This window comes from Mustelus asterias, chromosome 6 (genome assembly GCF_964213995.1).
Source record: "Mustelus asterias chromosome 6, sMusAst1.hap1.1, whole genome shotgun sequence".
Taxonomy (NCBI): domain Eukaryota; kingdom Metazoa; phylum Chordata; class Chondrichthyes; order Carcharhiniformes; family Triakidae; genus Mustelus; species Mustelus asterias.
The window spans coordinates 83,485,377-83,510,212 of NC_135806.1; the positions used below are offsets into that span (position 1 = coordinate 83,485,377).

Here is a 24,836-nt window from a genome sequence, read left to right on the forward strand (position 1 = left end):
ATGCTTTGAGGAGCTGTGTCTGACTGGTCCCATTTCCAATGGCTTGTTCCTGTTGCATCAACTTGTGCCTAATTTTCCTTTAAAAATCCGTGTGAAACAAAGCGATTCAAAATACCTTCTGCAATAAGTTTAACATCTTCACCTGCATGTCAAGGCTTCCATTTGTTTTGAGGAGGTGAGTGATGTGGATGAGTGAATAGAAGGAGAGGAGAACGTTTTCCTGGGAATTGAGCCAGGAAACTCCTAATATAGTGACAATGTCATTTTTTAAAGAGCTAGATATTCCTGGCCCTATCTTGGAATGATTGAAATATGACTGTTAACCATTGTTGTGCCACTACCATGTCCTTTCTCCTGTTTTGTGAGTCAAATTTATCAGCTATTTCTAATTGGCTCCCAGTGGAAATCTCACTAGTTACCAGACGGCGGCTCCACAGCTAATTCTGAAGGGGTGACAGTATGGAGTCCCAAAAATGAAACAGCTCTGAGATCAAAGGCCTCAACCAAGACTAAGGGCCTTGACCATGTGAGCCTGTGGAGGGAACAAAGGCCTCCAGTAAGCCCTCTTCTTCAATCTCTTCTCAAGGGCATTAGGGATGAGCAATAAATGGTGGCCTAGCCAGCAACACCCACATCCTTTAAATTAATAAAAAAAATCTGAAGCATATGCCATAGTTCCCACTGCCATTCTAAACCGAGCACCATGATAGGCCCACCGAACTTGATGAGTGACAGGGGCAAAGAAAAATGGAAGGAAAATGGGCCTGGAAACAAGGCTCTGCTCCTCAATTGACATTTACTTCAATGGGTGATGAAGAAGTAGCTAACGGAGGGAGGGAATTTGAGGTTAAGTTGTTGACACAGGGTAGGTAACACTGCCCAATTGCATCCCCTTTTACTGCTGCTATTTTCGCTAATTTCAGGTGAGTTGGTGGGAGAAAACTCAGCATTAAATCTGAATCATGGTGAATCCAAGTTCTTTTGTTTGATAAGCCACGATATTCTTGTGCTCTCAGATACAAAGCCCACGGATGCACTAAAATGACCAGGTAATACTCTTGTACAGTGCTGAAGGAGTGCTGCTTGTTGGAGGTGCAATTCTTTAGATGAGACATTAAACTAATTTCCTATCTGCTTCATGTGTCAATGCGTGAATGTAAGGATTCCATGCACTTCTTATAAAATTACATAGAAACAACAAAACACGTAGTAGTCTCCTTTATCTCAACCATTTCTGTGTTTATATGAGCAGTAGACCTAATGCCATGTGTGTGCCCTATTCCAACTTTCCCAAAATCCTGTTTGATTCACCTTCCTACTTAATTTCTGCTTCGTCACTAACTCTTGATAGTTTAATCACAGCTTTACAACCAGGGAGAAAATGCTGGAAAATCTTAGCAGGTCTGGCAGCATCTGTAAGGAGAGAAAGGAGCTGATGTTTTGAGTCCAGATGACCCTTTGTCATAGCCCAGGTCCAAGAGCTTTGACCAGGGGTCATTTGGACTTGAAACGTCAGCTCTTTTCTTCCCTTACAGATGTTGCCAGACCTGCTGAGATTTTCCAGCAATTTCTCTTTTGGTTTCAGATTCCAGCATCTGCAGTAATTTGCTTCTATCTATTTTTCTGTAATCCTAGACCCTCTAATGTGGATCGCTATCATTGTGGATGGAGAACTGTTAATACTCAGCACGTAAAAAGCACACTTTAGTGGGTGGAAGTCATGTTGGTGATCATTCTTTTGAAAATAGATGGGGTGCATGTTTGTACCATTCTGCGTGGCCACGTTTGCAAGAGTTTCTACAGGATGTCCCATGTCAAGGTTATGCTCACATGGAGGTAAACACAGACTGCTTGGCCAAATAGCCTGTCTCCATGCTTCAACTTCTATATATTTCTATGTATGTTATGGAAGTTGAAGAATAAATACATCAACTTGCAACGCTAGGAGATGGTTGATATTTTAATGCTACCAATGCATCAAACGCACAATGAAAACATCCATATTGTGAGACAAGGCACCAAATACTGCTGTCTGGGCTTAGTACAGGGACCATTCTCCACTAGCCAAACTCCGACTTCTCTTTGGCCTCCATCATTTTTACATCCAAACCAATGAAAAATATCTTGCCTTTCCCACTAGATATACTGAGAATCCTCCTCCATCTCCTTATTCTCTATATTCTATTCTTCTTTCTTTTCAGTTGTCTCAGCCGGTACAGCTGTTCCCCTGGAGAGTAAATTTTTGCTTTCTTTATTTTTACTACTATAGGAAAATCTAGCAAGAGAAACGGCCCCTTTGCTTATCAAACCTACGACAGTAAGATTCCACAGGATTTCCATGCTGCATCATCACCACTTATCAATTCCCATACTTTAAAGAACACTGAAGAAATAGTTTCCTTCATGTGATCAATTGCTATAATGAGAGTGATATCACCAAAAGGGAAGGATATCAGGAGGAGATCGGCATGGTGGCACAGTAGTTAGCACTGCTGCCTCACAGTTCCAGGGACCTGGGTTCGACTCCTGGCTTGGGTCACTGTCTGTGCGGAGTTTGCACATTCTCCTCGTGTCCGTGTGGGTTTCCTCCGGGTGCTCCCGTTTCCTTCCACACTCCAAAGATGTGCGGGTTAGGTTGATTGGCCATGCTAAATTTCCCATTAGCGTCCCGGGATGTGTAGGTTAGAGGGATCGGCGGGGTGAATGTGTGAGGTGACGAGGATGGGGCCTGGGTGGGATTGTTGTCGGTGCAGACTTGATGGGCTGAGTGGCCTGCTTCGGCACTGTAGGGTTGCTATGATTCTATGATTCTATATCACTGGATTCGCACCTCTCTGAAGTCTGTTGGATCTACAACCTTTTTGATTCCCTTTTAATGCATCCATATCCTTTAAAGAATCCATATACTTTAAAGAACACTGGGCGGCACGGTAGCATAGTGGTTAGCACTGCTGCTTCACAGCTCCAGGGACCTGGGTTCGATTCCCGGCTTGGGTCACTGTCTGTGTGGAGTTTGCACATTCTCCTCGTGTCTGCGTGGGTTTCCTCCGGGTGCTCCGGTTTCCTCCCACAGTCCAATGATGTGCGGGTTAGGTTGATTGGCCGTGCTAAAATTGCCCCTTAGTGTCCTGAGATGTGTAGGTTAGAGGGATTAGTGGGTAAATATGTAGGGATATGGGGGTAGGGGCTGGGTGGGATTGTGGTCGGTGCAGACTCGATGGGTTGAATGGCCTCCTTCTGCACTGTAGGGTTTCTATGATTTCTATGATATCCTTTTGTAACTCTTAAAAATAGCTGTAGTAGTAGTGTACTGGTCCACCATGACAGGGAGAAATAAATAAATACTGTGCTGTTTGTTATTTTGTGTTGTTAACATTTGAACATTTTTTTAACACTGCAGATGTTTTCATAAAATGGCTTGTAGCAGTAGTACCCAGGGCTGGACTGTCATGGTTACTTTGTAATTGGTGAAATTTGAAAGAAAATGTAGTTTTTCTATGTTAGGTGTCAACATGAATCCCAGGTACTGTCTGTGATATGGAAGAAGCACACATTGTAAATATAACAACACTGGGCCTATTGTCTCCAATGAAATAAAAACTATTGGCCACTCCCTAGGACACCATTTGAAATGAAAATAATGTTTCTCTGTTGCATTGTTTGGAATCACCTTTGAATTGAGAAGCATTGTTTTTAATTTGTTTTTTTTGCGCCCTTTGTCCAAGTGAAGAAAATACTTGATTATTCATATAACATTTGTGTTTCAGGATCCGAATGGCTACTGAATCTCTGAAAACTTTCCAACCAGCTGCAGAACCTGACTTCACAGATTTTACTCTGGATGTTTCCAGAGAGGAAGAGCTCCTCAAAGATCTGGCATTTACAAATGGTGAGTGTGTTTGAAGTAAATTGTTCCTCGCTTGGCTTAACATCCATAAAGAAGACAGTGGCATGGTCTAAAATAATATTTTATTGGTTTTCAGAACACTTACACTTTGCAAATATATATAGAAAATATTTTATTTCACCTTTCATGAAAGGTTGTTTTTCTTTCCCCATAAGGCTATCCTGTTATAAATATCTGCATAATGGCACAGCTTGTACTATTGCACAGACATGTACTTTGTGCTTTACTCTATATGGTACAAGAAAACAAAATATTAGCACAGACTGTGACTTACACAGAGTATATGAAAGCATCTAACAGCAAGGTAACCTGTTTCTACTTCAGTCTACACACAGGACTGAGTGTTCAAGAATTTTGCTTCAGGAATTCTACACTTCGGGCATTCACAAAGCTTAAATTGAAAGCAAAACAATCCCATGATTGTAAAGATTACTGTATGAGTCTTCTAAATCACTCCTACCCTGTCTCCTTCTCATGCTGAACCACTACTGCGGTCTGCACAGTTGCCAAAGATCAGAAACTGCCAAGGATTCCTCTGCCTTCATGGGGAGAAGTTCATGGCACAAAGTGATGGACAACATTGGCGAGATGTTCATCATGAATCTCCCAAAGGACTTATTTATAATATTTTGAAAAGTTAATAATCCAGACTGTAATTCATGAACTGTATATTGTATAACATGTTCACATTTTACACATCCAGATTGATTACTGTGGTTGCACTGATGCATTGATCAATTGGCTTATTCCGTCCCCATGCACCAACAACTCTACACACCCACCATCTCTAACACCCACCCATTCCCATCCCAACACCCACCCATTCCCAACCCAACACCCACCCATCCCCATCCCAACACCCATACCTCCTCAGCCTGGAAAAGGAAAAAAAAGTTGGTTCAGCAAACGTCTGGGTAAATCTTCACCCCGCCTCCTCATACCCGATCAGGAAAGCCCTGTGATTATTCCATGAATAATTTACTCTTTGGGTCCAAATGCAATGGCAAACCACTTTTTTGGAAACCTATCTAATTCTGCGATTATTATCTGGGACTGCCAACAGATAATTGTGTTGCACTAAGATACACACCAGCGCTGGTTCCCCACAGGCAAGTCTTGTGCAGCCACATGAACTCTGAGTGTAAACTTGCTACAATTTACACCGACTGAGGACTGTGATGACCTGGTTTTACTGTGTCTACCTGGCTGCCAGATTTGGCTAATTCTGGAATGCTCATTTTTGGTTGCAGTTGGCTGCACAAGCCCCACACATGGGCAACTGCCATCACCAGAAGTAATCCTGGGTTTTGGGAAACGAATGATTTGGAGCTGATGGTACTTCTCTGAGCCGTTCCTTTTAGAGAATGGAATTGAAGGGGGAGGAGACACACAACCTCAGTTTTAGTTCTCAGTGCTTTTCACTAACTCGAGAGCACAGAATGCAGCTTTTACAATTTTAATCAGCCAGTAGAGGCGGCACAATGGTTAGCACTGCTGCCTCACAGCACCAGCGACCCGGGTTCAATTCCAGCCTAGGGTCACTGTCTGTGTGGAGTTTGTACATTCTCCCCGTGTCCGTGTGGGTTTCCTCCGGGTGCTCCGGTTTCCTCCCACAGTCCAAAGATGTGCAGGTTAGGTGGATTTATTATGCTAAATTCACCCTAATGTCAGGGGATTAGCAGGGTAACGAGAATAGGGCCTGAGTGGGATTGCGGTCGGTGCAGACTCGATGGGCTGAATGGCCTCTTTCTGCACTGTAGGGATTCTATGAATAGGTGGGGCAAATTTCATCTGCACTGCCTAAGCTGTAATCTAGTGAGAATCGCCCGCCTGTTGTATTCATTCCATTTATTGCAATGGAATGTAAATTGAATTTGTTCTACAATCCGCTGGTGAAGATAAAAATGTGTCCTGGCAAGGTATGATTTTTCCAAATAATTCGTTACATAAACATCATCGAGAAAACTATCAGAAACTGATGAGCAGCTTCAAACATACTGACAAGAACCTCAAAAAGCTTCACCTCAAGAGAAGCCCGGGTTTGACAGGAGGAGACAAATTTTAGATGGGCCTTTTTAATTTAAATGATGGGCTTTCCTGCCATGGGTTTAATTGGAGTGGAGACACCAAAGTAGCAGGGTTCCCATCCACCGCCATCCCATCCAACTAAATATCTTACCCACTTTCAACCCGCTGGGGTGGGGGACATAAAATACGCCCCTTATACTTGACAGTAAATTTTACCCATTTTAATTTCTAAAGAGTGCACATTTATAATTTACAATTAATGGATTTTTGATATTAATAAAAAATAAAGCGACATTGGCTTTTAAATTTACAACCCAATCACCCCTCTACAGGTTACATCAACAGATATTATCCCACATTCAAACCTCTTATCCAGTTCCCAAAAATATTTGACCCCTTTCAGACCCATTTCACAGAGACAATGCATCTCATCCAGCCTCTAATGATTTACAGTGACAGCCCCTTTTCCTCCAACCCACCTAGTTCATATAGGAACACTTCTCATGTTCTCTTCAGTTTAAACTTCCACCTTTACAGCATCCACTATTCCAGCTGATGCCTCTCTCCAAAAAGGTTGAAGCTCAGAAAGTTCTTTCACATCGAGCACCCACCATCCACCCATGTGAAATGGGCACACTTCTTGTCCTCTACTCAGGCTGGCACTCTGGTTCCAGCTGGCAATTTCTGACCCCAACATTCCTCTTAGCCATAGTGCCACCCTTCTTCCTCCCTCCGAACACCACTCCCAGCTAGTATCCTATCTCCCGTCCTCTTTCATTGCTATCCATCCTCCCGTTTTGAGCTGTTGTATCACTTCATCATTCCACAGGGTAGGGTTGGGGTGACACTGATAGGAGACAAACATAGCTCACATTATTGTTACAACAGCTCAAAATGCTTCTACTTGTCATGTATGCTATAAATTATATTCATGGGGTCTAAATTCTGAGTTTTGGAAAATCCAAATGGAAGATTCAACTACTATCCATAAGGAAGTATTTTGTCCGGCAATAATTTTATCCTTCTTTCCATAATTAAAATTTGAGCTCATTTGGTTTCTGTCCTGAAGAACATGTTTTGGTTGTCAATTTTTATCCGAAGCTCGAATCATTTATAAATCCACGTTCATGGCTTGTTCTGAGAATTCCTAATCTACTGTTATTATTAGGGTTGTTCTTTGCCCTGACAGAGGCAGAATTTACTGCAGCCAGTGAATGAATGATTCCCACTGTTATTTGGACTTGCTCTTGCCTGTTTAATGGTGCTGATATTTTATGCTGCAAGTTGCTAGAAGTGGGAGCTGGAACCGGTGCAGTGCCCTCCATGGGGCATCTGGGACCTGAGCGGACAGGACAAGCAACTGTGTGTCTCCTTTACCAGTCAAGTTGAAGGATTATGAAATGAAACATGGAACCGATGTGCAAGAATTCAGTGACCAAATCAGATGCAGGAAGGAAAACAACGAGAGGAAATTAAAGATTAGATTGAGAGGGTCAACCCACCGAAAGCGACTGGCCCGGATGGGGTGCCCGGATGAGTACTCAGATCCTGCATGGATCAGCTGGCGGGGGTATTCGCAGACATCTTCAACCTCTCTTTACAACAATCTGAGGTCCCTATCTGCTTCAAGAAGACGACCATCATCCCGGTACCAAAGAAAAGCCAGGCAGCGCGCCTTAATGACTATCATCCGGTGGCTCTGACATCCATCATTATCAAGTGCTTCGAAAGATTAGTCATGGCATGAATTAATTCCGGCCTCTCAAATTGCCTGGATCCACTACAGTTCGTCTACCACCACAACCGGTCCACAGCAGACGTCATCTCCCTGGCCCTGCATTCAACCTGGAACACCTAGATTACAAAGACACCTATGTCAGACTCCTACTTATCAACTACAGCTCAGCCTTCAACACCATTATTCCTATGAAACTCATCTCCAAACTCTGTGACCTGGGGCTCAGCTCTGCCCTCTGTGACCGGATCCTGAACTTCCTAACCCACAGACCACAATCAGTAAGGACAGGCAACAACATTTCCACCACGATCATCCTCAACACCAATGTCCCACAAGGCAGTGTCCTCAGCCCCTTACTATACTCCTTATACACCTATGACTGTGTGGCCAAATTCCCCTCCAACTCGATTTTCACATTTGCTGACGACACCATCGTAGTGGGTTGGATCTCAAACAATGATGCGGCAGAGTATAGGAATGAGATAGAGAATCTGGTGAACTAGTGCGACGACAATAATCTCTCCCTCACTGTCAACAAAACGATGGAGATAGTCGTCGACCTCAGAAAATGTAGTGGAGAACATGCCCCTGTCTACATCAAAGAGGATGAAGTAGAAATGGTCGAGAGCTTCATGTTTTTAGGTATCCAGATCACCAACAATCTGTCCTGGTCCCTCCATGCCAACGCTGCAGGGAAAAAAGCCCATCGATGCCTCTACTTTCTCAGGAGACCAAGGAAATTTGGCATGTCAGCTGTGACTCTCCCCAACCTTTACAGATGCACCATAAGGAACATTCTTTCTAGTTTTATCACAACTTGATATGGCTCCTGCTCTGTCCAAGACCGCAACAAACTACAAAGGGTCGTGAATGAAGCCTCGTCCATCACACAAACCAGCCACCCACCCATTGACATTGTCTACACTTCCCGCTGACTCGGAAAAGCAGCCAGCAAATCAAGGACCCCATGCATCCCGGACATTCTCTCTTCCACATCCTTCCATCGGGAAAAAGATACAATAGTCCGAGGACAAGTACCAACTGAATCAAGAACAGCTTCTTCCTGCTTCCGTCAGACTTTTGAATGGACCTAACTCGCATTAAGTTAATCTTTCTCTACGCCCTGGCTATGACTGTAAAACTACATTCTGCTCTCTCTCCTTTCCTTCTCTATGAACGGTATGCTTTGTCTGTATAGCGCGCAAGAAACAATACTTTTCACATCTAGGTGAACCTAATACATGTGACAATAGTAAATCAAATCAAATCAAAAGAAAAAGTGAAAACAGAGACAGGAAGCAATAAAGAATTAACTTGCCATTTTCCAAAAGTAATTAACAAAAACTAAAAAGAATGAGATTCCACGCTGTAGAAGCTAATGTTCTTTCCAGAGAGACTGTTTCTCGGTGATTAACAGTTAGCACAAAATTATTAATATTATGTTTAGGCTGAACTGAACTTTCTTGTGGCAAATTTATTTCATATGTCCCATGAAACAGAAACTCCCTGCTGTTTAATGCATTTGAATGGCGATTCAAAGAGAGAGATGCATTATTGTGAAGCTAGCTGATGTTTCTGACTGCAACATCTGGGTTTTCGAATTCAACCTTGCATCTACCCACGCCTGATATTGATGTGTGATTTGGGCATGAATAATGATAAGAGCCATTAGCTTCATCCTTATTTTGACAGGAAAGTCTGGCTTAAATGTTTTGATCACAGATTTTTGGAACAATGCTTAGATTATGTTCAGCTTTGTGCTTTAAGCTGGAGTTTAGTCCTGTGGGAGACCATGGCACTGAATCATTTATTACTGGCACATATCATCATTACACAGGAGATTAGATTCAGCTCTGATCCATTGATTCAAACTGAATTTGATCTCATTGAATGGTGATGGACCAGCTTGTTCCCAGACCAAATTAGTGATCAGACCCACAAAAATACTTTACTCAAGAAGAGTCAAAGTTAGTAGGGGATAGAAATCAAATTATTGCTGCTGTTCTTACTGCAACTTATTTAGATTCCCAGTTGCTTCATAACTGCAAGCAAGTGGTGTGCTTTTACTGCCTTGAAATGGAGATGTAAATATAGGGCCTCTCATCAGTGCATTTAAATTTGGGACTATTCTTGATTCCACTCTGATTATATGGCAACAATTATAGAAGAGAAAAGTAACACCCCTTCCATTCTGGAACTACAGCAATTATTTTGTGAAGACATATAGACCAGTAAAATCATCACTGCGAGGACTGTTCGGAATGCATTGTTCCTCAGAGGACCTTTTTGAGACCTTTGCCTTCCTGTACGGAATGAGATTTCTCCATTGCTTCTACTAATAGATCCCTTCCTTTAAGCTCGCTTTACCAAATCAGAAGCAGCTTACCGGAAAGATGCTTAAGAGGCTGGGCAGAGCAATGAGACACTTATTTTTCACTACCTCAGTTTGAACCCGCCTCAGACTAATCGGATGAATATCTGTGCTCACTACATTGGTTCTACATGAATTGAATTTGTCAGTTTCAGTCCACTTTTTACTAAACATGGGCCAACAGTACAAAACTGCCCCGATTTACAGTATAGTGCAGATTTGATGGGTCAAGTGGCCTTTTCTGCACTGCAGGGCTTCTATGATCTGATCTGGCACAAAATTGGCAGTCTAACTCAGAGGGTAGTGAAACTGTTCTTTTAACTACTGTTGGAAACAGATGTGAAACAGAACAATATTGAACTCATCCAGTGCTGGTGAGACACGTTGTAGATACGGATCAGTGGGAATTTTGCTCTGTGTTCAACTATACTGTAACTGAGAATACTTGACACCAATGGTTGGCAATTCCCCAGCATTAATACACCTCACACTGATGTATGCAAACATGCATAAGAAGACTTTTAACTTAATTAATGAAGCTAAATGTATTCACTTTGAGCAGAAGTACTGATTGATGTGGGTTCAGTAAGAATAATAACTTATATTTATGCAGCACCTTTAAAATAATAAAATGTCTCAAGATGCTTCACAGGAGTAATATAAAACAAAATATAACGCCAAGTTGCATAAAGAGAAAGTAGCTCATCTAATCAAATGTTTGGTCAAAGGGGTAGGTTTTAAGGAGTGTCCTAAAGAAGGAAAGTCAGGTAGAGAAATGGAGAGGTGTAGGGAGGGAATTCCAGGGCACAGGCAACTGAAAGCACAGCCAAGGATGGTGGAATGATTAAATTCGGGGATATTCAAGAGGCCGGAATTAGAGATGGACAGGTACCTCAGAGTGTAGTGGGTCTGGAGGAGATTACAGAGACGGGGAGGAGGGAGACTATGGAGGAATTAAAAATCAAGAATGAGAATTTTAAAATCGAGCCATTGCTTAACTGGGATCCCGTGTAGGTCAGCAAGCAGCAGGGTGATAATTGCAGAGCTAAGACATGGGCAACTGAGTTTTGGATAACCTCAAGATAACGAGGGTAAAATGTGGGAAACCAGCCAAGAATGTGTTGGAACAGTCAAATCTAAAAACAACAAAGACATAGTGAGATTTCTGGCAGCAGATTAACCGAGGCAGGGGAAAGGTGGGGTAATATTGAACTGGTGGAAATAGATGATCCTAATGATGGTGGAAATATGGGGTCAGAGACTCCTCTTAGGGTCAAATATGACATCAATTTTACAAGCAGAGTGATTGAAACTCAGACTGCTGCTAGGGAGAGAGTGGAGCAGTGATCGAAAACAATGGCTTCATTCTTTCCAGTATTTAATGGGAGGAAATTTCTACTCACCCAGTACTGGATGACGGCTAAGCAGACCATGAATAAGCAATAAGATTAAAAAGTAGATAAAAGCAAATTACTGCGGATGCTGGAATCTGAAACCAAAAGAGAAAATGCTGGAAAATCTCAGCAGGTCTGGCAGCATCTGTAAGGAGAGAAAAGAGCTGACGTTTTGAGTCCAGATAACCCTTTGTCAAAAGCTGGATTAAAAAGCTAACCTGATTTAATATCGCTTAATAAAAAGACACCTGGGTCGTGCATGTGTGTGTGAAAAATCATTAATTATTTATTAATAACTTTAATTAAAGCAGAATGGCATTATTTAAAATATGATGATCAGACATTATAATATCCACCATAAACTCATTTGCATGACGATTCACTGAGGCTTAATATGTTAAAAAAAAATAAGCAGGAGGTAAAGTTAATTTAAATGTTACTTTACCATCTTTCTAGATAATTTGATAAGCACATTAATGTCAGTATCAGCAAGTCAGTTCTTAAAATGCATATCATGTCAGCAACCTCTTGTGTGGAGCACTTTGAGAGTTTTCCTCAGTGGGTTATACTTTCTTTCACTATTCTATCTCCCAAAATGTACCATTTCACAGAGAAGTGAATCTGCTACCTGTCTGCTCATTCTACTAACCTGTGTGTGGACTTCAATTCCTGCATTTTTATCCCATGTTTGGGATGCCACATTTTAGTATTGTCAGAAAACTGAAATCCTGTTGTTTTTGTGCCAATGTCCAAATTATTTCTATAAATGGAACCCAAAGGAAGCCCTCAAACCAATGTACCTTGGGGGGAAACTTACCAAAATATGACAGAGTGTTGTTTCTGGCAAGAAAACCGGCGTATTTCTTTCCAGAGAAGTAGGCTGTTTTTCTCTCCAGATCTTGCACATTTTGCCTAAAAAAAATCAAGGGGGTGTGTTTCACGCCATCATGCAGGGGGGTGGGGCTTCAACATGCTGGCAAAACCTGGCTGCACTGAGATCAGGGCGCCATCTTTAAAGAGTGCCACGATCATAACAGAAATAAACCTCTCTCCTAGCCCACCATGGAGGCCTCAGGGATTCCCCTCCCCAGCCCTGATCGGAGTCGGCACTTCTCTCCCCAACCCTTCCCCCCTCCCCCCATGATCATAGGCCCCTTCTCCCCGATCATCGGCCCATTCCCTACCCCCCACCCCCCCCTCCATTGGCCATTACCAGAATCCCCTGCTCCTCCGCCTGCTCCCAGCCCACAACCAAATCTGAATCCCCTCCCCATGAGGCTCCCACTAGGGACCAACCTTTGGTGCAGGTTGGCACTGCCAGAGTGGCATGGGGCAGTGCCACGGGACATTGCCAGACCATTGCCTGGCCATGTCCCTCTCCCCCCGTGGTCATGTTTCACACTACACCGCCGGCAAGGTGGCTGGAAGATCGGAATTTGGAAACTCACCGGCGTGAATCGCGCTTTCTGAGTCTCTCTGGATTTTGACCAGTGCCACTGTTCCCGTGGAAGGAGAATGCAGACTCAAAATCGTCCCCATAATGTTCCAGATCCCACCAGAGAAATGATCCTTTTATCCATAGCTTTTCTTTCTGTTGTCTATTTCATCCTCTGATACCACACTCAGGCATATGGAATTACTGTGTGTGGATTATTGAGAATGAAGTTTTGTCATTTCAATCCACACCCTCAGTGATGTGTCATTTCAATCCACACCCAGTAATGTGATCACAAAGTGTTTTTGTATCTACATATAATAGATTTATAAGAAACTATCCAATCGCCTGTGGTGTTCCACACGTTGGGGGATAAATGTTTTATATTTCCATTCTACATTCTTATGTTCATGTTAATAAAGGAAATTGTTGATGCCCCACTTGCCATGCTGTAGTTACACCCTCCTACCAGCAGTAGTGATGCAGTGCCACCACAAGACAGCAAATGCAATTGCAATGTGTTCTCTTCCTCATGGAGAAACCATAAACCAAGATAATCAAAGTTACTGAATGACCTCCAAATGAAGAAATTACCAAAATATTTCACTTTTTATATCTTTAATTTTAACACAAATCAAAAAGCAATGTAAATTGACGATGAATTACAGGCAAATGATACTTCAGATAAAAAAGTAAATTTCACTTTAAATAGTCGATACATCTTGCACAACCCCAAGCACCTACATCAGCCCATAGACAAGTGGCACAATGTGGCTACACAGTTCCACAATATGCAGTTCTTTATTCATGCAGGGTAGGTTGGGAGTCCTATCTGATGACAAAGACCTGCTTCTTCTCCACACAAGAATTCTGTGTCTTCCTCTTTCTGGCTTTATCTGCATTTGTGTCTGTATCTATGTGCTGTCGCCTTCATCTTCTCACACTCCTTTGTGTCCACCAGCCACACAACTTCCTTATCTAAACTTCCTGTTGGTATTGCTTCCAGGTCAAAAGTTGCCAGGTCACAAAGACCCATATTTCTTACGAGAAAAGAAAGTTATAATTGATCCATTTTCAGGTGATACAAACTCTTAAAAGTCCTTTTCAAATATTCTTATGAACAATTACAGATTCTACAGACATTTATAATGGATCACAAATTTTTCCTAACTGCTTCTGAGTGAATGGTCCTCACTAGTCGATAAGTCGACATTGACAGTCTCAGTTATAAATGTGGAAATACAAAGTTAAGATGAAAAATGTTGACAAGAAGTGCATGTGTGCACTATTTTTTTGAATGTCAAACAATTGGTCTCCCTTAACAACAAATTTACAAGTGGTGACCAAAATCATAAAAGAAACAAAGAAATCCTTGCATTCAGAAAGTATCTTTCATGACTTCAGGATGTCCCAAAGTGCTTTGCAGCTTGTGAAGTACTCTTGGGGCAGAATTCTGTTGTCTCCTGCTGGCGGTTTATAGGCAGGGGCGCTGTAAAAATCCCCAGGTGGCCTTCCTGCCACCCTGGAGCCTACACTCAACCTATTTACAATTTAACAGGGGTGAGTGATGCCTAAGGCAGCTCACCCATTTTCATTCTAATTAGTGGCCACTTAAGTGCTGTTTCTGATCCGGCCTCAATTTTGAGGCTGTTGGGAAGAGTTCATGGGCAGGAGGAAGTCCAGCGGGTCTCAGGGAGAATGCAGGGGAACACCTCTTCCAAGGGCTCCCTTTTCACATTGGGCACCCCCCTCCAAAATCTGTCCTCCACAGATGCACCCCCATCCCTGGCCTCTCCATCAAACCCTCCCCACCTTCCCCAGATCTCACTTCCTCTCTGCGCTGTGAGACCTCCCGTATTTATCTGGTCATCGACTCCAAGGACTTTGAATTTTGGGATTGCTTGGAGTCCCAGTCCTGGCCACGGCCACCATTAGAGCTGGTGGGACAGGGGAGCAACTGGCCAATCTCAATGTCCAACAGCTCTCTGAGGCATGACTTCTGCCTGAATGAGGGATGGGACAGGGGTCCCGCCTCCAGCCAATTCACATTCCATGGAGCATTAAAGGAATGAGGGGATGCATTCTCTGCCAACTCATTGGGTAGAGGGACTGGAAACATCCACCATCAAAATAATCCTGCATTTGAAGTGTAGGCCTAGCAAGGTCTCACAAAGAGCATTGTGACGATAGCCAGATAATCAGTTTTTGTAATGTTAACTGAAGGCTAGGTATTGGCTTGGAAATCAAGGATAATTCCCTGCTCTTTTTTGATATACTACTTTGGGATCTTTTATGTCCACCTGTGGGCGTCAGTCTGGTCTTGGATTAATGTTTCATCTGAAAGACATTGGAATTTTAAGGAGGGCCTGAAAGGCTCTGACTGAAACTTGGCTCCAAGTTGAGATCTCTTGTCCCTCTCTGAAGGCTGCCACATCCCACTGTCTGCCTTGTCCAGTAGACATCTGGCATCTGTGGAGAAAAAAAAATCCTTGTTGGCTGTGCTAACTTTGACAAAGACTCCAGCAGTCTGCAGTTAGCCTAATGGCTGCTTTCAGTGATTTATAACAGATCAATAACTGCATTAAGAGTGATGATTTATGAGGCTTTTAGCAGGAATCAGTCTCCATGGAAATGGTTTTTGCTGAGGCAGGATGTTGTTTAGATACTCTTGGGCCACTTGGAACTGGAATTCAGAATTTAAATGACAATATATATGGCATTATTGATTAAGTAAGAATCATTTTTCAAAATATTAATGCTCTAACATTTTGAATGTTTCAGGATCCACTAAAAACCCAGTAATAGATATTGATTTTTCTCATGATTTAATTGATATTTAAGTGCTGCATTATCATTTTTTGTTGCAAAAATATAACTTCAGAGTCAGAATGCTTCACATAAATGATGTGCTAGGTTTTCTGCCTATTTGTTCATTTATATAATTGAAACATGGAATGAAATGTGAGCAAATGAATCATCGCTGTGAGAGCGTTGAGGTACCAGCCAATATTTATCCCTCAACTAACATCAACAAAGCAGTCATTATCGAGTCATTGTCAAAGTATTATCTTATTATTGTTTGTGGGAGCTTGCTGTGTACAAATGGCTGCTGCTTTTCCCACATTATAGCCGAGACTGCAGTTACAACGTGTGTATTTTGGTTTTGCTACTATTCATATCAATGTCACAGATGACATCCTACGCGACTGTGAAAAGATTGGCCACACTATTCTCCCTCAACATTTTTTCACCATCGTCCAGTTGGGTGGGTCTGCTCTCATCGAGCTCCATCCTTACCAATCTAATCATAGCCAGAGTAATACTTCCAATGGCTTTTCCTCCTGCACCTGCGCCATTATCTCTGGCAACCCCACAGATCTTTCCTTGGTATTCTCCGATGTTTTTTATCTACGTTCCGCCATTCAGATACATTATCCAAAAGCACAATATTAGTTTCCTCGTGTACACTGATGACATCTGGCACTACGTCACCACCACCTCTCTCAACTCCTCCACCGTTACTAAATTATTAGACTGCTTATCCAACATCAGGTACTGGATGAGCAGAAATTTCCTTCAGTTAAATATTAGGAAGTTTGAAGCTATTGTTTTCAGTTCCCACTCCGAACCCCGTTCCCTTGCTACCGACTCCATCTCTCTCCCCAGTAATACTCTGAGATTAAGTTAATCTGTTTTGTGTTATACTTGACCCTGAGTTGAGGTTCCAACAACATATTCATACCATCGTGAAGACTGCCTGTTTTGACCTCCATAACGTCACTTGACCTTGTCACTGTCTCAGCTCATCTGCTGCTGAAACACTTATTCGTTCCTTTGTGACCTCTTTACTTGGCTATTCCTGGCTGGGCTCCCACATTCTATCCTCTAAATTTGAGGTCATCCAAAATTCTGCTGCCCATATCTTAACTCTTGTTCCTCTATTATCCATCTGCAGGCTGACCCACACTGGCTCCTGGGCAAGTAGCATCTTGATTTCAAAATTCTTATCCCTTTTTTCAAATCCCTCCATGCCCTCACCCCTTCCTATCTCTGTAACCTCCTAAGGCCCCACAAACCTCCAAGGTATCTGCACTCATCTAATTCTGGCCTCTTATGCATCCCTGATTTTAATCACTCCATTATTGGTGGCTATGTTTTTAGTTGCATAGGCCCTCAGATCTGGAATTCCTTTCCTACACCTCTCTGCCTCACTACCTCCCTTTTCTCCTTGAGGACATTCCTTAAAACTTAGCTTTTCAATCAACCTTTCGGTCATCTGACCTAATAGCTCCTTATGTGGCTCAATGTCATATTTTGTTTTATAAAGGCCCCTGTGCCTGAAGATGTTTTATTAGGTTAAAGGCACTATATAAATGTAAGTTGTCGTTGTTTGGAATGTTTTGGAATGTCTTAAAGTCAGGAAAGGGATAATTTAAATGCAAACTCCTTCTTTTACTGCAAAGGCTGTGGAATTGCAATAGTAACTCTGTTTAGCAGATCAATAAACTGCAATGGAAAAGTTAATATGCTGGGTAATGCAACCTCTGAAAATAGCATGAACTGCACCCCATCCTCTTCTTGAACTAATGCAACAGTGTTTTTGGAGTAGGTTGTTCCTGGGGATTTTTCCAAGAATCAAGATTGCCTGGGAAAGGCTGCAAGACTGTGGCACCATTCCTACAATTAGTCTGATGTTATTGTATTGATAATTTTGCTGCTATTTAATATCTACCCAGGAAATGGACAAGCACTGGGCCACTAGAATTATTTGGCTCATCGAGTCTGCACTGACAACAATCCCACCCAGGACCTATCCCAGGACCTATCCCTGTAATCCTACCTATTTATCCTGCTAGTCCCACTGACACAGAGGGGCAATTTAAAATGGTCAATCCACCTAATTTACGCATCTTTGGACTGTGGGAGGAAACCGGAACACCACAATGACACGGGGAGAATGTGCAACCTCCACACAGACAGTGACCCAAGCCAGAATTGAACCTGGGTGCCTGATGCTGTGAGGCAGCAGTGCTAACCACTGTGCCACCGTGCCACCCTTACATCATGCACTATGTAAGGAAGAAGCCAGATTTGAATCTTCTTTCCAAATGTAAACAGATCAAACATTATATAATACAACATAAACTCATTTATACAATGATTCACTAAGGCTTCAGCTGTAAAGAAAACAAGATAATTAGGATGTAAGATCAATTTAAATGTCACTTTGATTGCCCAGATTTTGTGGACAGGGATGAATAAATGGAGCTCACCATTCATTACTCTGATATATGCCTGTGGAATTTCTGTGGACTTTTACACTGAACATTGGGAGGAATTTTCTGGACACTAAAGCAGAATTTTCAAACCCGGAGATGAAGTCCGGTGGCTGGTGGGAAAGGAGGCATGATTCCTGCTGGGTGGAGGATGACAGAACACACTGTTCAGCTCATTGATTATGCATCGGCGAATAGCGTGGCAAATCCCTTGGTGGGGCTGACAGGATGTCACCCACCCAGCCCTTTAGGGGTCAAAGGTCATGACTCCATATTTAAAAGGCACCCAGGCCTTCACTCAATGCAGACCAGGAGCTCTGCATTACTCCCCCAGGGTCCTTGTGACCACAGCTCATACTGGAGAATCTGGCTAATGTGAGCAACCACATGAACATTGCCTGTTACTCATCTCTAGATAAGAGCACCGCTGGTGATACACCCATGGTTTGGTCAATGCTCGCCTAACAGTGGTCCATGTTCGCCAACCTCTTACCTTCTAGAGGCGCCAATGCCTCTTGCTGCTTAGTTCCTTGCTCCTCATGTGCCAACCTGCGATGGGCTCTCCCTCTCTGCATCTGGATGAGAGCCATTACCAAGGCGAGTTGTCTACATCTTCAACACCTCAGTGGATGTGTGACTGTATTAAAGTGCTACATTCAGTGAACATGTTCTTTACAGGTTTTCCGCCATCTCAAAGCCAGCAGGCCAGTACTAAGTCCTTCTCCTGGCCCCCATCTAAATATTTCATGCCCCCCCCAACCCTTTCAGGTAAAGGACACCCTCGAGGGCCAGAAATTAGTGTTCCTCCTGTTCATACATGGCTGCATTTGGAGACATTGTCCTGTGATGTGGATGATCAAAACCATTTGCATGAAGCCTCCCTCTGACTCTATTTCATTTGCTTCCACTACCTGTGAGACACATGGGCATGGTGCCAACCTCTCAGTGCCAACGTGGCATGGTGAAAATATGGGGGGGTGTCAATATATGGTGAGGGGAGCATGTTAATCATATTAAAATATATTTGAATGAATGTCAATCAGTTTCACACCTGTTATGGGGGGGGGGGGGGGAGATCTGAGATTGTGATCGCGTCAGCAACATCTGCGACTTCCGGATCTTGAGCCCCCGCCAGCATTCTCATGGATGGCAGGAATGGGCTGAAAATTGCCCCCTCATTTTTCAGGCAATTAAGGATGGGCAATAAATGCTGGCCCAGCCAGAAACGCCCACATCCCATGAACAAATTTGCAAAAAGCCATCCATAGTTCCAGACTACAACATTCACATAAAAGTACATGTTGCCACAGAAACCTGGACTCTCTGAGTGATCTGTAACACACCACCAGTCATTTCCTGTTGACAGATGCACATGCTCCTTGCAAGATGGTGATCAAATGTGAGACTTTTCTTCTCATCTGACCTCTGACCTGTCACTGTGTCTGAGACCAGGCAACTCAGCAGAATCAGAGCTGAATAGATCAACATTACACCACACAGTAAATATACCCACTGGGAGGAACTGAAAGCAGCCTGTTGTTTTCCATTTGTTAACCATAGGCAGCAAATTTCTGCTGTGCCTGCTGAATACTTATATCTGTTTCCTAACAACAGTTGCCTTTAACTGAATTTTCCGTTAATCTTTTATTTAATTCTGATTTTCGATCTTGCCACTTTAGGAATTATTTTTCCAGTTTAACGTTAATGAAACCAGTCATACTAGTTGCTGATGCACTTTAAGATAGAAATGCTCTGAGAACCTCTAATCATCTTCAGTCAATACATGGAGCTACTTAGCTGCTTGCCTAAGGAAGCGTCTAATTGGAAACCATTATTAAGAATGGGGGCTTTATTATTGATTTGTTGGAACTGTATATGTTTGCAATACTGAGATGTGGCTAATGTTTCAGTCCCAGATGCACCAGTTATCGACCAGAAGCAAAGCCGCATGTATGATAAGGGAATCATCTGTTGGCAGCAGCCCAATGGAAATCCTCCCGTTGACCACTACAAGCTTGAATACAGGAGACTTGACCAAGGCGGAGAATGTGAGTGGGAGCTCACTGACGATGTGTGCAGCACAAGTAAAGTCATCTCCAATCTCGATACCAATACTAACTACCTCTTCAGAGTGAAGGGTTGCAAGAATTCTACCTACAGTGACTACAGCAAAGAGGTCGCTTTCCATACGCCACCTGCTCCAGGTATGCCCTTTGGGAGAAGGGGAGTTACACTGACGTATAATTATAATTACTCCTTTAAATGGTAAGTAATCATTATTAAAATTGATTATTTTTCAAGTGGATAATGGCCAACGTGCCTCAGGGGAGGATCATTGGAACGATGGACAGTACTGAGTGATTCTGAACTTTCTCTTTGTAGGTCTTGACAGTGAAGCCAGGGATTTTGTGCTTTGCATATTTCCTCGGGATTTTTTTTAATCAGAGCTTTTCATATCCATTAAAAAAATGTAGATTTTTCCCTTCTTGCCAAATGAAAGCCAGATAAAAGAAAATGAAAACAAGAAATGACCTAAAATAGTATAGAGCACTTTGTTGATCTTATAAATACCTTTGAAGTAATGTTTTTCAAGTTTTTTCTGTGAGATTTGGAATCAAAATTAACTTAGAGTCATAGAGGTTTACAGCATGGAAACAGGCCCTTTGGCCCAACTTGTCCATGTTGTCCCTTTTTTTGACCACTAAGCTAGAACCAATCGCCCTCGTTTGACCCATATCCCTCTATACCCATACCCATGTAACTGTCCAAACGCCTTTTAAAAGATAAAATTGTACCCGCCTCTACTACTACCTCTGGCAGGGTTGTTCCAGACACTCACCACTCTCTGTGTGAAAAAATGCCCCTCTGGAGCCTTGCGTATCTCCCCCCTCTTACCTTAAACCTATGCCCACTAGTTTTAGACTCCCCTACCTTTGGGTAAAGATGTTGACTATCTAGCTAATCTATGCTCCTCATTATTTTTTAGACCTCTATAAGATCACCCCAAAGTCGCTTATGCTCCAGGGAAAAAAGTCCCAGTCTATCCAGCCTCTTTATAACTCAAACCATCAAGTCCCGGTAGCATCCTAATAAATCTTTTCTGCACTCTTTCTAGTTTAATAATATCCTTTCTATCTTAGGGTGATCAGAATTGCACACAGTTGACCAGAACTGTACGCTGTACTTAATCTAAGATATCCATCTTTAATCAATTGCCTTGCCTGATAAAATAGCAACACATTCATACCACAGGAGTCAGCCTTCAACTTAGTGTTAGCCTCTGAGTCAGAAGGTAAAGGGTTCATGCCCCATTCCAGACAGTCCTGAAGAATAATGACTAGAATGTTGTCCTAAATACTGGGTTAACATCCATTGGAGTACTTCTGTCTGGATTGATTGAGCACTGACTTTGTGATAGTGCTCCTGCATCCTAGTCAGAAGGATTAGTTTTGGGCTTCACTCTATTATAGACCTGGACAGCGGAATGCTGATTCTGAATAGGATTAGCATCCAATGTGAATGTATAGTGTGGGTGCCCCTCCCTCCTCACCGTAGAGAGTAACTGGAGCTGGTTAGCCTTTTTTGGAGCCCACCTAGGCAAAACATAAATTAACTTAGGAAAGAAGGCCAGTCAGCCCACTATGTCTGTGCTGGAGGATAGGGTGAAGATAATATCTAAAAGGAAAGTAACCTCTAACTAACTTAACGACTCTTCCTTCGTTGATGAAGTAAGGATCTCACATGAGTTAGGACTTGCCCTTGGGCAGAACACCACAGACAGATTGATGGCAGAAGAAGGATAGAGATAGCCAGAAGTACTTTTGTGATGGTGTTAACAACAAAATTCAAGCTTGTAACAAAGAAAAAACTCATAAACATAGAAACATGGAAGATAGGAACAGGAGGAGGCCATTTGGCCCTTCAAGCCTGCTCCACCATTCATTACGATCATGGCTGATCATCCAACTCAACAGCCTAATCCTGTTTTTCCCCCATAACCTTTGATCCCATTCGCCCCGAGTGCGAGATCCAGCTGCCTCTTGAATACATTCAGTGTTTCAGCATCAACTACTTCCTGTGGTAATGAATTCCACAGGCACACCACTCTTTGGGTGAAGGAATGTCTCCTCACCTCCGTCCTAAATGGTCTACCCTGAATCCTCAGACTGTGATCTCTGGTTCTATACTCCCCCGGTAAGAAGTCTCACAATACCAGGTTAAAGTCCAACAGGTTTATTTGGTAGCAAAATAATAAATTTTTGTTACCAAATAAACCTGTTGGACTTTAACCTGGTGTTGTGAGACTTCTTACTGTGTGTACCCCAGTCCAACGCCGGCATCTCCACATCTATGCTCCCCCACCATTGGGAATATCCTCCCTGCATCTACCCTGTCTAGTCCTGTTATAAGTCTCTATGAGATCCCCATAAGATACCACATTTTATCTACTTTCCCCTATGTCTTAGAAACCTAGACAATAAATAAATACCTGGGGGAGAAAATAAAAGGCTTTGAAATGTGGATGCTGAGATGTATGCTAAAAGTTCCATATACAGACCATAGGAAGAGGTGCTTGAAACTACAAGAATAAAAAGAACTCTAAAATGTGACACCAGAAAATGAAATGTATCTTGGCCATTTGATCAGAGCTGGAAAGCTACAGGGATCTCTTCTAGAGGGCAAAGTGGAGAGCAGAGGGGTCAACCTAGGCGTAGTTGGATGATGGATGTCACAAAGTGGTATTAGAGGAGCATGACATACCATAACAGCAGATCTGTCAGGGGCAGCTACCAGCAGCAGCAGAGTGTGACTGAAATATTATTGTTCTGTATCGGGAATTGTTTCTAATTTTTCTGTTTAATTCAAGAAAAAAATAAGTTTTGGACTCAGAACAATTATAAAATTCTAATATATTGGAAATCTTTTTAAGTCCATCTTGCAATATGTGTTTTATTTGTTGGTTCAAAGTAGATTGACCTGCTCCCAATGTGTTCCACTCTGAACACCTTGAATATACTCAGAAAGTTATGAAGGACGGAATTTTATGGTCCTCCACCGGGGACTTTGCAAGCTAAGGCAGACTGTTAAATTCTGCAGGTGTCCTTACTGCTGTCTGCCTACCTGCCCTGACCTGGCAGCCATTAAATGGAGGGGTGTGCGAGGCCTACGTTGACTTGCCTGCCCACCACTGAATTGAGACCCTTACGTGGCTAATTAATGGCCATTGAAGGACTGCTTCCCATCCAGTCATAATTTTTAAGTCAGTGGGAATTATTGACCTGGTGGGGGGCGGTGGGGGGAGGGGGACTCTTGGCAGTTAGACTGCTTGCGTCTCTGGTGGGAAGGGTGAGGTGGGCACCTCCTACATGGGCCCATTTTCCCAATCGGAGCCACCCCTACCAAGTGTCCTCTCCTCTCCTGGCAGTTTCAATCTGGTCCCCCTTTTGCCACCCTTCACTCCCCTGTGGCCTCCTCTCCTGGTCCTGCTGAGTTCTCTGGGACTTAGAGAGCTGCCAGCCAATCAGATGGCAGGACTTCCCCCCCCCCCCCCAGAAGAGGGTGGACAAAATGTTTCTGTCGAGTTAATGGTCCTCAGAGAGTTAACTGGTTGTGGGGGAGCTGTCAGGAAAGGGGATTCATTACTCACTGAGCTTTTCGGTGACAATGCGAGGAAACCCCACCATCCGAAAAATTCTGCTCTAAGTTTCCACTAATTCTAGAAATTGTTAAAGCTCAGTTGGAATCAATTTACACTTAATTCTAAGGCTGTCTAAGACCTCTTAACTCTCAGAAGGAATTGACCCTGATTTAACTGGCACACCTGCCCCTGAATCGGGGCAGGTGAGGCGCGCAAAATGGTATTCTCTGTTGGCCTTGGACGCGATCTTACGAGCCTCGGGTGGACAAGGCGGTAAAATTCCAGCCAAATCTTTAGCATTGTATTACATTGGTGAATTCGCAAATAGTCCCTTTACATCTGTGCAAGCCTTTAGATTTCAACTGACAATAGATAATTGGAAGATTGCTGCATTACTGTATCCTTCCTCCATGATTCTATATCTGGTCAGCAAGATTGTACGCTATTACAGCCAAAACTAGACCTCACTTTTAAAAAGGATGCATTCACACTCAAAAAGGTTTGATCATGTATGTTCAGAATGGATTTCAATCACATGTTCAAAATGATTTGCCTACACATATCCAAAATTGCCTCACTTCATGTTGATGTCTATGCAAACAGCTTATTTTGCTGACGTGTAATCTTGATGATGAATGAAGTCTGTCGCTGTACTATCTGAGAATTGAACCAGAATTTACAAACTTGATGTCTTATTTGACCCAGAGGTTTGGGGGCACCCAGCTCAGTAGGAAGCCAGAGGCATAATGTGACAAGGATTGGGCACATGCATCAAGACTTGGCTATTCCAATGTTCTTCTGACTTGTCCCAAAACGTTGCCATATTCTAACTCACACCATGTCCCATTCACTCGTCACCCCTGGGCTCACTAATCCCTATTGGTTCTTGGTCTGGCAAAGCCTTGTTTTTAAAGTTCTCATCTTGGTTTTCAAATCTCCCCTTGCCATTGCCCCTCCCTATGTTTGTAAACTTCTCCAGCCCTACAACTATCCAAGACATCTGCCATCCTCTAACTCTGGCCTCTTCCTCAAAGTTAATTGTTCCACAT

General features: G+C 42.8%; 1 protein-coding gene across 4 annotated transcripts in view; it reads left to right on the forward strand.

Moving 5' to 3' along the window:
- The window catches only part of trim36 (tripartite motif containing 36), a 107,989-nt gene that overhangs the window by 61,030 nt on the left and 22,123 nt on the right, over window positions 1–24,836 (forward strand). For all 4 annotated transcript variants that reach the window (XM_078214643.1, XM_078214644.1, XM_078214642.1 and 1 more), the window contains 2 exons: window positions 3,768–3,889; window positions 20,060–20,353. In XM_078214643.1, the coding sequence (XP_078070769.1) occupies window positions 3,768–3,889; window positions 20,060–20,353 (416 nt within the window). The remainder of the gene's footprint in view (window positions 1–3,767; window positions 3,890–20,059; window positions 20,354–24,836) is intronic.